We start from the raw sequence: 16,283 nt of genomic DNA on the forward strand, positions 1-16,283 counted from the left end.
TGTCAGTCCTAGAATTGTTTATGCTCTGTTTCAGTATTTCTCCAGCTCCGTTGGATTCTTGCTAATGCTATGTCTTGTAAACTTGTATTTATTTACCCTATGGCATTGTTTATGGAAATGTCCTTAATATTGACTGCACTAACCTCACACTGTTATCTGCCTTGAGTCTCAGTGAGAAAGACAGACTATAAATAAATAAATTGCTTGATTGATGAATGCTGTGGCCAGCTACAGAGATAACAAATTAATTGGGAAAGAAAGAATATAAAGGGACTGTTGCCCTGAAAAACCTTTTTGACTGACCACTCTAAACAATTTGCTGCAGCAATTGCTTTTTATATATATTTTTAAAGTTACAAAAGGGAAGACCACAGAGAATGCACCATAGGGTTTGAATGGTGTTGTTTGGATTCTCCATGAAATGAGTAGATGAATCATGGTAATTCCACACTAAACAACTAATGCGGAAACAACTGCTATTCTGCTTTACTGTAAGTTTTAAAAAGAGTCTGGTACAAAATAGAAGGCTGGAACACCTTTTACACTTGCAGATGATTATTGTACAGATAAATCATAACCCTACTGTAGTTTATACTGAATAATGGTCATCCAGTCACCTCTTTCATAAATAAATGTTTTGTTAAACTAACATAGTCCTACTGTTAAACAATTCACTCTGTTAGCCTTTTCCAACATATTCAAATATCAGTGAAACTATTTCTTGTTCATTTTCCTTAGGTGGTGATGCAAAATTACTGTTGGTATTGTGTGTCTCCCCCAGCCAAAAGTACATAACAGAGTCCCTGCAAACCCTGGGATTTGGAACACGAGCAAGGCAAATTCAGCGCGGGCAAGCCAAGAAGAGAAACCAACCAGGGCTGAGCAAATCCAAATAAAAAGTAAGATTCCCATTGGTGAAAGGGTTATTAATGAGTTCCTCAGACTGAAATCTATCTTGTTTTCATAAAGATGTAAACTGCCAGTTCAAATAAACCCTGTTCAGTGTGGTATTAGCAATCCATAAACTTGCTGGGCAACATCTTTATTCCAGCAATAATAGCAGGATTAATAAAATGCTGCCACATAGGAAAGGCAGATGAACTTGTCTGTTGTACCTTCTGGGAAGAGCAGAGTTGAAGGGACAAATCTTTTTGGAACAGCAAAAGCAGAGCAGAACTCATGATCCAGATTTCATGTCTGCAGTGCTGCTAATGAGCAACATTTAGCAACCAGAATGCAATGGATACTCTATGGTGCATAGCATGGGCATTTTCCAGGTCCAGAAGATTTCCAGTAGGGTGCTGTATATAACGCAACAATACTGTACAAGTGCAGAAATTGGGATTCGATGAGAAATGCAGCACCCTAAAAACCCCCTCCGTTTCCATTCTTTTAAATGTAAGTGTCTAGCCCTTCAGGATGTGAAGATAGCATAAAATGCATGAGCAGTGCTGGTAACATCCCAGAAACCAGTTAGGGCAGAGATGAGGTTGGGCAGAATTTCCAGTGGTTGGGAAGCTAGGTATCAGAGCTCTGCAGAGTGTTTTGTGCTTTGCATGATTAACCAAAGTACGATAAACCATCCAACCTAGACCAGTATGTGAAATGTTATTTGCATAATTTATATCGACTGTAGGCTTCATTTTTTTTCTTGATGCAACATTTGGATTGGGAGTTCCCCCCCACACACACACACACTACTGTAGTACATGCACATACAGACTTGACCTATGGTCAGTGTTATTCAGATTGGAGGTGAACCACAGCTTTAGTGCCTGAGACACCCGAGTGGGAAGGAGAGAATTATCCCTCTCAGTTCTCCTTAAAATTGCCTAAAATGGTTAATCTTATTTTTCTCACTAGAAATCCAGCTGGAATTTCCTTATATCTGGTTTCCTTTAAACTATAAGGATATAATGGCACGTTGGGTATAATTAGGAGCTTTCTCATACTATATCCTGAACACATCACTGTGTTCATGAGGGAATTGCAGGTATGGCGAACAGCAAGTCCAGTAATCATAAAGACACTTTTTCCCAGCAGCTGCAGTCACCAGAAATGGTGCTAGCCATGTCTGTTATTGTGTGGTTTGTATGCCTCATTTGTCCATGCAATTGTCAATGCTACTTGCATGAGGAAAAAAGGATTGTATGAACTAGTGCTAATCATGTAAGAATTACATTAATCCTTTATTAATCAGAGTTCATAAAACTCTTATCACACTAGAAAATATCCTCCAACAGGGAAGTTTGGAGATAATTTTTAAAATTATTATTATGGGCTAATCATGCCCTATCACAATCATTATTAGTCATTGTTGCTATCATTGGGTACTGCCCTCCATGCAAGGAGACCAGAGGGGTCTACATGCCCTGTTTTATCCTTGCAACAATTGTGTGTAATAGGGCTAAGAGACAGTGACTAACTCAAGAGGAGATGCACAGCTCCTTGTGATTTGCCCCCAGGTCTCCCTTTTTCAAGTTTGATCCTCGGTCTGTTGGACTGTTGCTGCAGGTGGAGCATGTGAACTTCATCTAAGAGCATATTATATTGCTGTGCGGTTTTCTAGTAAATTAGCCATCAAGTACCCTTGTCAGGTAGCCTTTTATTTTGTAGAAGGGAAATGAAAGAGCAGAGTCATCTAAAGAACCATCTCTTCCCATATGAACCCATGCGGCAGCTACAGTCCTACTGGCTATTCCCCCACTTAAAGTGGCCTACCTAGCATCAACCAGAGTGCATGCATTTTCTATCCTAGTTTCCACCCAGCTGGGTGACCTTAGGTCAGTCACAGCTTTCCGGAGCACTCTCAGCCCCACCCATCTCACAGAGTGACTTTTGTGGGGGTAATAATAACAAGAGGTGTGCAAGGCCTGCCTGTTTCAGTAAACCTGATTCGGTTTTAACTGAATCAGGAAACCGTTTCGGTATTCGCGTTTCGGTAATAGATTCGGCTTTTCAGCTTGATTAGGCCATTGTTTTCAATGAGAAAACCTCCCGGGTTTCCGGGAGCCTGGGGGGGGGACATTTTCTGTCCAAATCAAACCAGACTTGGTGGAGACCTTCTCCTAACTCTCCTCTAACTGGCCCCCTAGTTTCAGAAAGATTGGACTTTGGGGGGCCATGTTATGCCCCCCCAAACAAGGTGCCCCATCCTCCTACACTCTCCATGGTTCTCTATGGGGAAAAACAAGTCATCTTTCTAGGTGGCTTGGGGTGGCATTTTGCAAGCAAAATGCACCCAACTTTCAGGGGACCTGCTCCCACCTGTCCTCCCACCCTTCACCAAGTTTCAGACAGATTCCACTTTGGGGGGGCATTTTATGGCCTCCCAAAGAAGGTGCCCCTATTCACTTCCACTCCACTATTCCCTACGGGGGAAAATAAGAAAGGCTTGTCTGGCTAGGGGTGGCATTTTGCATGTAAAATGCCCCCAAACTTCAGGGGCCCATCTCCCACATGTCCTCCCACCCTCCACCAAGGCTCAAGCAGATACCACTTTGGGGAGCCATTTTATGGCCTCCCAAAGATGCTGCTCTTAGCCTCCCCTTTCTCCATTATTTCCTATGGGGGAAATAAGAGAGGCTTGTCTGGCTAGGGGTGATATTTTGCATGCAAAATGCCCCCAAACTTCAGAGGACCTCCTCCTACCTGTCCTCCCACCCTCCACCAAGGCTCAACCAGATCCCACTTTGGGGGGCCATTTTATGCCCCCCAAAGGTGGTTCTCCTGCCACACCACTTTGTCTTTCTACTGTGGGGAAGACTTCCACACCGCAGAAACACATGGGATTGGGGCTGCCAATGGCCACAGCCACAGTCCACCTGCACCCAAACTGCCAAATACCACACACACCGATGGTTGTTGTGGGTTTCCGGGCTGTATTGCCGTGGTCTTGGCATTGTAGTTCCTGACGTTTCGCCAGCAGCTGTGGCTGGCATCTTCAGAGGTGTAGCACCAAAAGACAGAGATCTCTCAGTGTCACAGTGTGGAAAAGATGTTGGCAGGTCATTTGTATCTACTCAGGAGGGGTGGGGTTGAGCTGAGTCATCCTGTAAGAGTTTCCCAGGGTGTGGAATGCTAATGGCGGGAGGCTTCACTGTATCCTGAGGAGGTTCTTTTGCATATGGCTTGGGGCTTGATGTGCTAATCTTCTCTGCAGGGCTATTGTCGAGTATAGAGTGTTTTGTTAGCCTGGTGGTTTTCAGAACTGGAAACCATGCTCTGTTCATTCTTAAGGTTTCTTCTTTCCTGTTGAAGTTTTGCTTATGCTTGTGAATTTCAATGGCTTCCCTGTGCAGTCTGACAAAGTAGTTGGAAGTGTTGTCCAGTATTTTGGTGTCCTGGATAAAGAAACTGTGCCCTGTTTGAGTTAGGCTATGTTCAGCCACTGCTGATTTTTCAGGTTGTCCAAGTCTGCAGTGTCTTTCATGTTCTTTTCTTCTTGTCTGGATGCTACGCTTTGTGGTCCCGATGTAAACTTGTCCACAGCTTCAGGGTATACGGTATACTCCTGCAGTTATACTGTATACAAGGTCACAAGGTCTACAGGAAACCAACTCACACTGATCGGTACTTGCACAAAAACTCCAATCACCACCCCCGACAGAAAAGAGGCATAATGAAAACATTACTGGATCGCACAAGACGGATATGTGAGCCGCACTTTCTCAATGAGGAAATTAATCATCTAAACCACGCACTTCAGGCAAATGGCTACTCCAGAAATGAAATCCGAAGAGCAATCAAACCCAGGATGAATCAAACAACCAAGGAAAAACAGTCTCCTACAGGAAAAGTGTTTTTGCCATATATCAAAGGAATTACTGATCAGATGGGAAAGCTTATGAAAAAGCATAACCTTCAAGCAGTGTTCAGACCCACCCGAAAAATACAACAGATGCTACGATCAGCAAAAGATAGTAGAGACCCCCTCACCTCTACAGGAGTATATCGTATACCCTGCAGCTGTGGACAAGTTTACATCGGGACCACAAAGCGTAGCATCCAGACAAGAAGAAAAGAACATGAAAGACACTGCAGACTTGGACAACCTGAAAAATCAGCAGTGGCTGAACATAGCCTAACTCAAACAGGGCACAGTATCTTATTCCAGGACACCAAAATACTGGACAACACTTCCAACTACTTTGTCAGACTGCACAGGGAAGCCATTGAAATTCACAAGCATAAGCAAAACTTCAACAGGAAAGAAGAAACCTTAAGAATGAACAGAGCATGGGCTCCAGTTCTGAAAAACACCAGGCTAACAAAACACTCTATCCCCGACAATAGCCCTGCAGAGAAGATTAGCACATCAAGTACCAATCCATATGCAAAAGAACCTCCTCAGGATACAGTGAAGCCTCCCGCCATTAGCATTCCACACCCTGGGAAACTCTTACAGGATGACTCAGCTCAACCTCACCCCTCCTGAGTAGATACAAATGACCTGCCAACATCTTTTCCACACTGTGACACTAAGAGATCTCTGTCTTTTGGTGCTACACCTCTGAAGATGCCAGCCACAGCTGCTGGCGAAACGTCAGGAACTACAATGCCAAGACCACGCCAATGCAGCCCGGAAAACCCACAACAACCATCGTTCTCCGGCCGTGAAAGCCTTCGACAATACACCACACACACCCTCCCCAAAACCTAACCTCCCCTGTCCTGTGGCCAGCCACTTTCTATTGATTCTTGTTATGGGAAAATCTCCCACAGCAGGAACCCACGGAATGTGGCATCTATGGCCACAGGCACAGTCCCCCTTTTAAATCCACCCCCCCACAGCCCCACACTGACCCAAAGACACCCTCCCCAACATTCCCACACCGGCCACTACCCCAGGAGCAGGCTGGCCAGCCGTCCCCCATTGTTCCCTGTGATGGGAACCAACTGCACAACAAAGAATACAACACAAACACACTGAATAAAGTTTTTTAAAAACTATTTTCTCACTTTCAGAGTACAAGTAGGCAAAACATGGTGACACATTACACCAGCAGTCCCCCACACAGAAAAGTAACACAACTCACTTAACATCAGAGAATCACAAAAACACAGTTCCTGTCAAAACACTTTATTTCTTTAACAGCTATACATTACACAGCAGGGAGGCACACCAAAGGGCATGCCAGCAGTATCTTACACAAAAAAATTACACAACTCACTTAACATCAGAGAATCACAGAAACACAATTCCTGTCATAAACACTTTATTTCTTTAACTGCTTTAGGTTACACAGTAGGAGGGCACAACAGGGCATGAAAGCAGTCTACTACACAAAATAACACAACTCACCTCACTGTTTTTGACAGCAATTGTGTTTTGGATGATTCTCTGATGTGAAGTGAATTGTGTTATTTTTCTGTGTGGGCGACTGCTGGTGTAATGTGTCACATGCTTTGCCTACTTGTACTCTGAAAGTGAGAAAATAGTTTTTTAAAAACTTTATTCAGTGTGTGTTTGTGTTTTATTCTTTGTTGTGCAGTTGGTTCCCATCATAGGGAACAATGGGGCTGGCTGGTCAGCCATCTCTGTAGGTGGTGGGAGAATTTGGGGGAGGGTGTCTGTGGTTCAGGTGCTCTTTTACAGGGACAAGCTCGCACTCAGGTGTGTGCCTACCGTTGTGGCACCCCTTGGCTGTGCATAATTGCACTGGGAAAGAGAGTTTAAAAGTTCCCATCACAGCGAACAATGGGGGACGGTTGGCCAGCCTGCTCCTGGGGTAGAGGCCGGTGTGGGAATGTTGAGGAGGGTGTCTTTGGGTCAGTGTGGGACTGTGGGGGTGTATTTAAAAGGGGGACTGTGCCTGTGGCCATAGATGCCACATTCCGTGGGTTCCTGCTGTGGGAGATTTTCCCATAACAAGAATCAATAGAAAGTGGCTGGCCACAGGACAGGGGAGGTTAGGTTTTGGGGAGGGTGTGTGTGGTATTTGGCAGTTTGGGTGCAGGTGGACTGTGGCTGTGGCCATTGGCAGCCCCAATCCCATGTGTTTCTGCAGTGTGGAAGTCTTCCCCACAGTAGAAAGACAAAGTGGTGTGGCAGAAGAACCACCTTTGGGGGGCATAAAATAGCCCCCCAAAGTGGGATCTGGTTGAGCCTTGGTGGAGGGTGGGAGGACAGGTAGGAGGAGGTCCTCTGAAGTTTGGGGGCATTTTGCATGCAAAATATCACCCCTAGCCAGACAAGCCTCTCTTATTTCCCCCATAGGAAATAATGGAGAAAGGGGAAGCTAAGAGCAGCATCTTTGGGAGGCCATAAAATGGCTCCCCAAAGTGGGATCTGCTTGAGCCTTGGTGGAGGGTGGGAGGACATGTGGGAGATGGGCCCCTGAAGTTTGGGGGCATTTTACATGCAAGATGCCACCCCTAGCCAGACAAGCCTTTCTTATTTTCCCCCGTAGGGAATAGTGGAGTGGAAGTGAATAGGGGTACCTTCTTTGGGAGGCCATAAAATGCCCCCCCAAAGTGGAATCTGTCTGAAACTTGGTGGAGGGTGGGAGGACAGGTGGGAGCAGGTCCCCTGAAAGTTGGGTGCATTTTGCTTGCAAAATGCCACCCCAAGCCACCTAGAAAGATGACTTGTTTTTCCCCATAGAGAACCATGGAGAGTGTAGGAGGATGGGGGCACCTTGTTTGGGGGGGCATAACATGGCCCCCCAAAGTCCAATCTTTCTGAAATGTGGGAGGGAGTAGTTAGAGGAGAGTTAGGAGAAAGTCCCCACCAAGTTTGGTTTGATTCAGACAGAAAATGACCCCCCCCCAGGCTCCCGGAAACCTGGAGGAAATACAAACGGCTAGCAAATTCTTTGGTTGCCAAATCGACCCGAATCATCCCAAATCGATTTGGCAATCTCTGATTCAGTATTACTGAAATTTTTCGGTATTCAGAAAAAGTTTCGGTAATACTGAAAAAAACCGAAACGGCCCTGATTCGGTAACTTTAACCTAATCAGAATACTGAATTGCACACCCCTAATAATAACATCCTTTGCAAATCACTCTGAGTGAGTGTTAAGTTGTCCTGAAGGGCAGTTTATAAATTGAATGTTGTTGTTGTTGTTTACAGAATAGGCTCCCTACCATCTCTAGAAATTTTTAGGTAGCTTTTTCATTTATGAGGGCTTTTAATGCAGTATAGACTGCAGATATCTTTCTTGGGAGGGGGTTATTTCAATTGTAGTTTATTCTATATTTTTAAATTTGTGATTTGTAAGCTGTCTTGAGCTACAAGGAAAAGCAGGATATGAATATTTCAATTACAAAATAAAGTAAGTTTGGAGCAAGGAAGGAAGAGGCAAGAGTAAGTAGAATACCCTTCCCTCATACATTCTTTTCTGCCATCTTTACTGCACATGGTGAGTTGGGGCATGTGGACAATGTGACAGCAGGGAAAGAGTTCTAAGTAACTAAACATCAAGAGAGATTCAGTGGTATGTGATAGGGCTTTAATAATTTCTTGTTTGTTTTATGTGCTTTTTTAATACTCTGTGGAGGCCCATGATTCACTCTAATTTTTTTTTCCTCTAGTGAATCACTTCTGCCTCTAGAGTTGGGATGGAGGTCATTGGTGGGTCAGTGTGAGAAGGCTTAAATTGCAGCTTGCCTACCCAAAACACTAGCTCGTATATTGCTCCAAGTCTCTCAACTTCGCTGAGCATAAATATTTACCCAGAAATTTTATAGCATGCTCCAATTGGAATTTCATCCTTCAATATATACCAGCTGCTGCATTATGCAGAGTATCGTCTTTGATCTTTTGGAATGCTCACAATGCAGTGGTGGGAATGTATACCGCAGTGTCAGAAATGGCTGCATACATTGCCTTTTCCTAAAATTCAAGTATATTTGGAAGGAGTGGAACTCACGTAGGTATATTTGACAGAAGCCCTATGAAGGCCTCCCATAATTCAACTATAGGGAAAACATCAATCTAACAAGCAGCGGGATGTGCATGTAATAGAGCTGGGAGGGATTTTCTAAAACATAGTGGACACATTTCTCTATTTGCCAATTTACTTATATTCATGGTAGTAAATCATTTGCATAGCTAGAAATTCCTGGGCTTCTTTAGTATACTCAGGATATTTTAAAGACACATTTTATGTGTCCATAGGATAGATGTGAATATGGATCTTTTCCTTTTGTTTTTCAAAACAACACACATATTTCTAAGCCATGACAGCAATCTGCTGGAACCACAGCAGGGATTTACCACTGTCTTTCTCTGTTCCTAAATCACACTATAGGCTGTTGAACTGATCGCTTGGTTAATCCTGGTTAAAGAGATGCAGCAACTCAATGTTCCACTTGACTGTCATAGCTAGCTCTTGTGCAGCTTTGATGCCTGGGTGTGAACAACCCAACTAAGTGTGAATGAGTGAATGCTTTTCCCTTCGTGCTCATCCGTGCCTTTTGCCACATCTTTAATGCACCTATTTTTGTCCTAGGCTGAAAGTCTTAATCTTTCTTCCATTAGATTATCACCCCTGAAGCATCTGTTCTGCTTCAGTTAGTTCTTCTGGGATAGCCTTAATGTCTACTACCTCTTTGCTATGCATTGTGGTTAAAAAGGTTTCTTCAAAGTGACAATGGAAGTTGTTTTGCCTCCTCCCTTCATCAGTTCATCCATTATGACTTGATGTACTTGTAAGACATATTCATTTATTTAGACCATCTTTATGCTACCTCTCCATTTAGCTGGAGGTGGCTTACAAAGTACAACTCAAGAACAAAACACCACAGAAGTTGTAACAAACTATTTAAAAAATATCAAGAACATAAAAACAGCCTGAAACTTATCTTGGGCTAGAAACAGATTGTAAACTGAGTTTTTAAAAAAATCAATCCCTTAATTAAAAGACTGGTGTCACAAACCCATGTCTCCATCTTGGGCTGACCTTCTCCTACCCTAAGGTAAAACTTCTCCTCTTTAAGCTTATGAAGCTATATACTGGGCTGGGAAGCCTTTAGTAGTGTGGTTGATGTTAAACTTCAACTATCTTTCTTGTCCCACCCTTCAGTAACATATAAGTAGTATGGTTACCCAGCCAAGTCCAAGCAGGGGAAAGATCAGGGGTTTGCACCTCCCATAAACAGAAACTTGCACACAAGGCTTGGGGAGATTCAAAATGTAACAGAAAGTTTATTTACAAGTAGGTAACTCAAGAAGGCAGGTAGGCAGGTGTTTGAACTGAAGTAACGGAAAGGTTTTTTGTACAGAAACTTCACTGGTGTGAGGCACAAAACACTTGATATGATTCTGAGTTGCTGGCTTCTTTGAGAGATGTTGATGTTATTCGACTTAAAGATTTATTTATTTATTTAATTCAATTTATATTCTGCCCTCCCTGCATCAGCAGACTCAGGGTGGATTACAATTTGTATAGTAATTTAAAATACATATAACTTTAAAACCAATAAAACCACATATTTAAAACACGCAGCAGCAGACTTCTCCAATAACCACCATCCAACCATCTCCAAAGTATTTAACAGGCTGGGTGGGTAAGGGGGCATGTTTTCCTCTAGTCGGCCGGTGGGGAGGCCCAACCAGTGTCAACCATATGCCTGGTGGAACAGCTCTGTCTTGCAGGCCCGGCAGAAGGATAACAAATCCGGATGGTCCCTAGTCTCTTTAGACAAAGTGTTCCACCAGGTTGGAGCCAGGACCAAAAAAGCCCTGGCCCTGGTCGATGCTAGGCAGGCCTCCCTGGCGCCAGGGACCATTAACAGCTGTTTATCGCTGGATCGAAGCATCCTCTGGGGCTCATATAGGGAGAGGCAGTCCCACAGATACGCTGGTCCCAGTGAGTTCTTTCAGAGGTTGGCACTGCTTCACAAATGCTCCGCTTTTAACACATACATACAGTGCAACTTCCCCTCCTCTCCAGACCTTAGGGAACTCCACTGAGTCAAACCCTTTCAAGATACTGGGCAGGCGTTATAGTTATGAGCTACAACCCTGTTCCTGGTGCTGAAGGAACAGAGTTATAGCTGTTCTTTCAGCACCAGGAACAGAGTTATAGCTCATAACTATATAGTGGGCCACTTCCCTACCCACTTCCTTTCTACCCACTTCCTTGGCCCACTGTAATTCCCAGATCTCTTGAGTCTACACAGGAGTTAGTGCTGTCCTTCCCACTTTAGTCCAAGGGCTAAAAGTGTTTCCTGAATGTACTGATTTCACCTTAAGGGTACCCCTTCCCTTCCTTTCTTACATAGAGTATCTCTGGCTGACCCTCTCTGGTCAGAAGCCAGACTCTAGTCCCTTTCACTTGTCAGTTTACTCCAGCTGTCAACCCCTCAACATTCCATCCCCAACTGCCATATCAGGCTAGCCACAAAGGGAAGGGGGAACCTGTAAACCATCCTTTTTACTGTTCAGCAATTACAACTTTTGAAGCCAAGTCCATCACACCTGGGTTAAAGGAAATCTTTGGCCTGGAACCTAAAAGAGAGTAATGTAGGCACTAGCCAAGCCTCAAAGGGAAGAACATTCTCCAGGTGAGGTGCCACCACTGGAAAAGTCCTGTCTCTGGTTGTCACTAACCTCACTTCTGAGGTAGGGGCAGAGAGCAGGAATTATGAGGATAGTCTTAGTTGGCAGGCAAGAGAGTATGGCAGGATGCAGCCATTACCCTGGCCCCAAGCCATTTAGGGCCTTAAAGGTAAGAATCAACACTAAATTGTTCCCAGAAACAGATGGGCAGCCTGTGCAACTTTTTCAGCACAGGGATGATATGGTTGCTGTACCCCACTGCAGATACTAGCAGATACTGGTTTCCACATTTTGGACCAATGCAAGCTTCTGGACAGTTTCCAAAGGCAGCCCCATATAGAGCACATTATAGTAATCTAACTTGGAGGTGATCAGAGCATGGATCACTGTGGCCAGATCATGTTTTTTGAGCAACAGCCATAGCTGGCATATCAGATGAAGGTAATGAAAGGTGCTGTGTGCCACAGAAGAAACCTGAGTCTCCAACTGTAGACCAGGATTCAGTGGCATCCCCAAGCTTTGAACCTCCTTCAGGAGACTACAGCTCCCTCCAAGATAGGCTGACTCCTCTTGATCTTACTACGCAATTACAAAATGTGATGCCTGGGACAAAAGTCAGCATCCCAAGAAGATCAAAGGTTTAGCCTTCAAGCTTGAAAATGAGCAGACAATGTCTGGTGAAACCACAAAAGTTACAGGAGTATTGGAGGCAAAAAAAGAGACACTGAAGGCACCTTACAGATGAATATATTTATTGAACCACAAGCTTTTGCGCTCCAGAGGTCAAGCACTTGTCCTTGCTGCAAGAGACCAACAGGGCTACCAAACTTAAATGTATAACTGTGAAAGGAACCCAGTGCAGGACCACAGGGACTTACATCTTCAGTGCTATGCGGAGCAACTTGATCTCTCCGGTAGCTAACCAACCCGATGATGACTGTGCAATTTATACCACTTATTCAGGTTATAGGATCTTCTCTTGGTGTAAAATGTCATGACATCTATAGAGTTGACTTTAAGACAGGATAAAAGAGGATATAATAGAAGTTTATAAAGTTATAAATTCTGTATGAATTGCATGGGCTGAGAACATTTGGAGCTTTTTAAGTGAGAGAAAGGACAGCTAAAAGGAGAACGTGGTAGAAGTTAATAAATTTATGAATGACATGGAAAGCAGAGGAAATTTTTTCTTCCCTTACAATACCCAGAACTCAAGGTCACCCAATGAAACATTTTTATTTTCTCCAGGGCTTTTTTTCTGGGAAAAGATATGGTGGAACTCACTGGGTACCATATGCACACGCTTTGCCGTGCGCACTCCCAGGACCGTGCGATGACTGCACTTCCAGGAAGTGACGTTATGATGCAGGCCGTGGCCACCCTGGGAGTGCTTCCGTGCTCCACAGGGGGCCTGATTCTTGCCCCTTTCCTTAGAAGAAGTTAAGTAAAATATACAAAACAGGTGGGGGACATACATGTTTGCATATTTTATAGAAGTTGCAGAATTCAGGTTTTGTTGCAGAATTTGAGTTATCTTGGCCTGATATGTGCACATATGTCACATTAGAAGACTAGCTTAAAATCCAGCATGTTTTGTTTTGTCTTAGGTAGCAAGTCTAGGAAAGTCCTCTGCCTGAAGAAATTGATTATGGCTCAAAAGGCATTATTGGACCTGAAGGACCATTATGCAACTGCTGTGATTCTTTTGAAGCCTTTGGCGGGGACCTGAAGTAAATAGCCCCTTGAGCCTTCCAACTTGTTGCTTGATGCAAAACCCAGATGTAGCTAGTTTTATATACACTTGCTGTCCTTTCTCCTCAGTTTACATCTTTTTCCTGGTCAGCTACTGCCAAATGGCTCATGGTGTAAAAGACGTTAAAGTTCTTGCCCATCTTACACTGATTCTCCTTTTTTCTTCTGTTCTTTGTTTAAAGTCACTAATGTAACAAAAAGTCCTTGGAAATTGGAACCTGTGCCAGCTGCTTTGACAGTGGAATGGAACCAGAAGTTAAAAGGAAGTTTCATTTCTCTCTGTGAGGAGATTTTGGACTATCTTTGCTGTTCTTGCATATCTTCAGTGGGCAAAACATGGTCTGTTTCAGGAGCCTAAGCATTTAACATAGCAGTTGTCATTAAGGGAGTGCACTAAAAAAAAATGGGTTTTAATTTGGATATTGGGAAGGCTATAAATATCAGTGTTCCCCTATATTTAGGTCCTCCCACACTGGTCTGGTATTTGGATCCAGGTTTTTTGGACATAAGGATTCTGAAAGGAACCAGGTGCATAATGCCCTATGAGGGAATGTTTCCAGGGGTCTGAAGTGGCTGCTTTTAAACAAAATGACCTCAGAATTGCACTGGAGTGAGGGCTGCCTGATCCCAAACTTCATGAAGATTGGATCAAGGAGTCCAATTCTATAAGCCCTTGAATAAGGTGCCCCCCAGCTACTGTCCAGTGTTTCCTGGAGGGGGGGAATCCAATGCTTTCTTCTAGGGAGGAATCCAATGCTTTCTCCAGGGCAAGAAGCCTTAGCCAAATATACAAGAGGAACCACTTATGAAAAGCCTCCCAATGTAAAAAAACAACAACAAAGCCCAACAATGCCAAACCAGAGAATTCTGGCAGAACCAACCTTGCAGCAGGCAGCAGAAATAAAGCACAGAACCAAAGCAGCCAAGCATGCACTCCAAAAAATCTTGCCCTGAAACTACCTGCAAACAGGCCAGAGTTTCTCTGCACTATGGGAAAATTGCAGTGATTGAACAGACAGTTAAGCTCACCCTAATGTGCAATGCTATTAACCTGTGATAGTAATTAGTAACCCCCCTTTTTGTCTAGTAAACCTTCCAAAAAAAAAGCTGCTTCAACTTTTAAAACTTTCTGCATAGTGCAGAAAATTGACATCTGTATTTTTCCTTTCAAATAAAATTAATTTTTTTAAAAAAAATCTGTAATGCGAGAAAAATCCTGTGTCCCAATTCATCCTTGGTGAATCTATTGCTTTCACAAGCAGAGAAACTTCAAAGGAAAAGTACAATGCAAGATTGCTGGAACTGAGTTTATTTGCAAATTTATGACACTCTAGCCCTGTGGTTTGGTGGATCTAAATGAACAGGTATACGACATGCAGTGTGGCAATTTTTTTTTATTTTATTTTTTACAGAAAATTAGAACTGGCTGGACCTTGGTTTGAGCTAGCATTAAGACTTCTTATATTCACTCAAAATAAATTTATATTGATTTGGGCAATAAGGTTAAAATACTGAAGGATGTTCCATTTTTGGCTCGTAAAAGAAGATTCAAGTATAAAGGACTTGCGGCTTTCTTGAGGAAATGTGATATAAAATATAAATGGCTGTTTCCAGAAGGCGTCTGGTTCAGATATAAGGATCAAACTTACAAGATCACATCGGACGCGCAGCTGACAGACTTTTTGTTCAACCATCAGGAGTTTCAGCAGGAAGAAAGTTCGAAGTCTGAAGGGGAAAGTGGGGGGGGGGGAAGAGCGGGCGCAGCTGCTCCAGCTGCGCAGAGAGAATTGAGACCGAGACGCAAGGGGGGGGGGAGAAGTCCTGATCCTGAATATAATCTATATTGTATAGGACCTACCAATCTGATAGCATATTAGAAAGTTAACTTTTAAGAAAAATTGCAGCATGAAGGGAATACAAGACATGTAGTGTAGTGTTTGTTGTTTGTATGCTGATTTTCCCTTTTCCCAGTCCTCCCTTCCCTTTTTTCCCCTCCCCTTTATACTTTTGTAGTCTTTTGTAGTTTTTTATGTTAGATATTAAAAAATAATTAAAAAACTTTCAAAAAAAATAAATTTATATTGAATGACCAAAGATTTTACCATCCATTAACACAATAAGTGTAGGAATAAAATCCCACAAGTGGTTTTATAAATCATGATATTTTGCAGTATTTTGGATTCTTTTCTTGAATTCTGGGAACCTTTCAGCAGTAATTATATTTAATTATCTGTTTTCTCCACAACAATGAGAACTAGAGCCTTTTACTTTTGGAAAGCCTAGAAAGTGACCCCCATGCATCCACTGTAAGTTTTCACGAGAGTCTTGTGGCAACACCTTTTGCAGGGATCTCTACTTCTTGACATTCATTCAAGACCAAGACCTAGGATATAGAGCAATTGGTGCCTAATGATTATAGAGCCCTCTCTTCTAGGGCCACTAACAACACTGTTTTTCAGCAGTAGTTTAGCCTGCTCTGTGGAAGTGGTTTGCTTTGAACTAAATTAGAAAGAGCTGTTTTATGTACTACAGATTATTTGTAGTGCAAAGTCTTTGAGGGAGATTGGAGCCAGCTGCTATAACCACATCAGATTCTGTTGTTAATCAGAGTATGAAGAAAGAGCTACCCTGGCCGAAGTCCATGGCATAAAGCAACGTCAGTACAAGCAGTGCCTGATTCCCAAAGCATCCAAAGACACATACAGGGATTGGGGGTGGTGGTGAATGAAAGGAGGCTAAAAGTTACATCAGAAGGTGCTAGTATAGATCTTACTTTTCTACTAGCATTACACCTGTGCTATTAATGCACATAAATTAAACAGGTGAAATTTTCTGCTTATCTACAAGCCAGGAAAAGCTGAATTTACTTAATTCTTCACGTCAGGCTGCTGTTTACGTCATAAGATTTGGGTCCGATAAGCAATGGCAATCCTAGAAGGCAGAGGCACGATATTGTCTGTACATTATCTTCTCCAAAGTCCTTTACTGTACATGTCCAAACACATGAGTTATCAGAGGAACA

At 43.1% G+C, this 16,283-nt stretch overlaps 1 protein-coding gene across 1 annotated transcript in view; it reads left to right on the forward strand.

Moving 5' to 3' along the window:
* The window catches only part of KIF25 (kinesin family member 25), a 92,376-nt gene extending 77,401 nt beyond the window's left edge, over window positions 1-14,975 (forward strand). Inside the window, exons 15-16 of the mRNA XM_055000633.1 lie at window positions 739-899; window positions 14,674-14,975. Coding sequence (XP_054856608.1) covers window positions 739-896 — 158 coding nt within the window. The 3' untranslated portion in view covers window positions 897-899; window positions 14,674-14,975. The remainder of the gene's footprint in view (window positions 1-738; window positions 900-14,673) is intronic.
* The last annotated feature ends 1,308 nt before the right edge of the window (window positions 14,976-16,283 follow it).

The sequence above is a fragment of the Eublepharis macularius genome, chromosome 1 (assembly GCF_028583425.1).
Source record: "Eublepharis macularius isolate TG4126 chromosome 1, MPM_Emac_v1.0, whole genome shotgun sequence".
Lineage (NCBI taxonomy): Eukaryota > Metazoa > Chordata > Lepidosauria > Squamata > Eublepharidae > Eublepharis > Eublepharis macularius.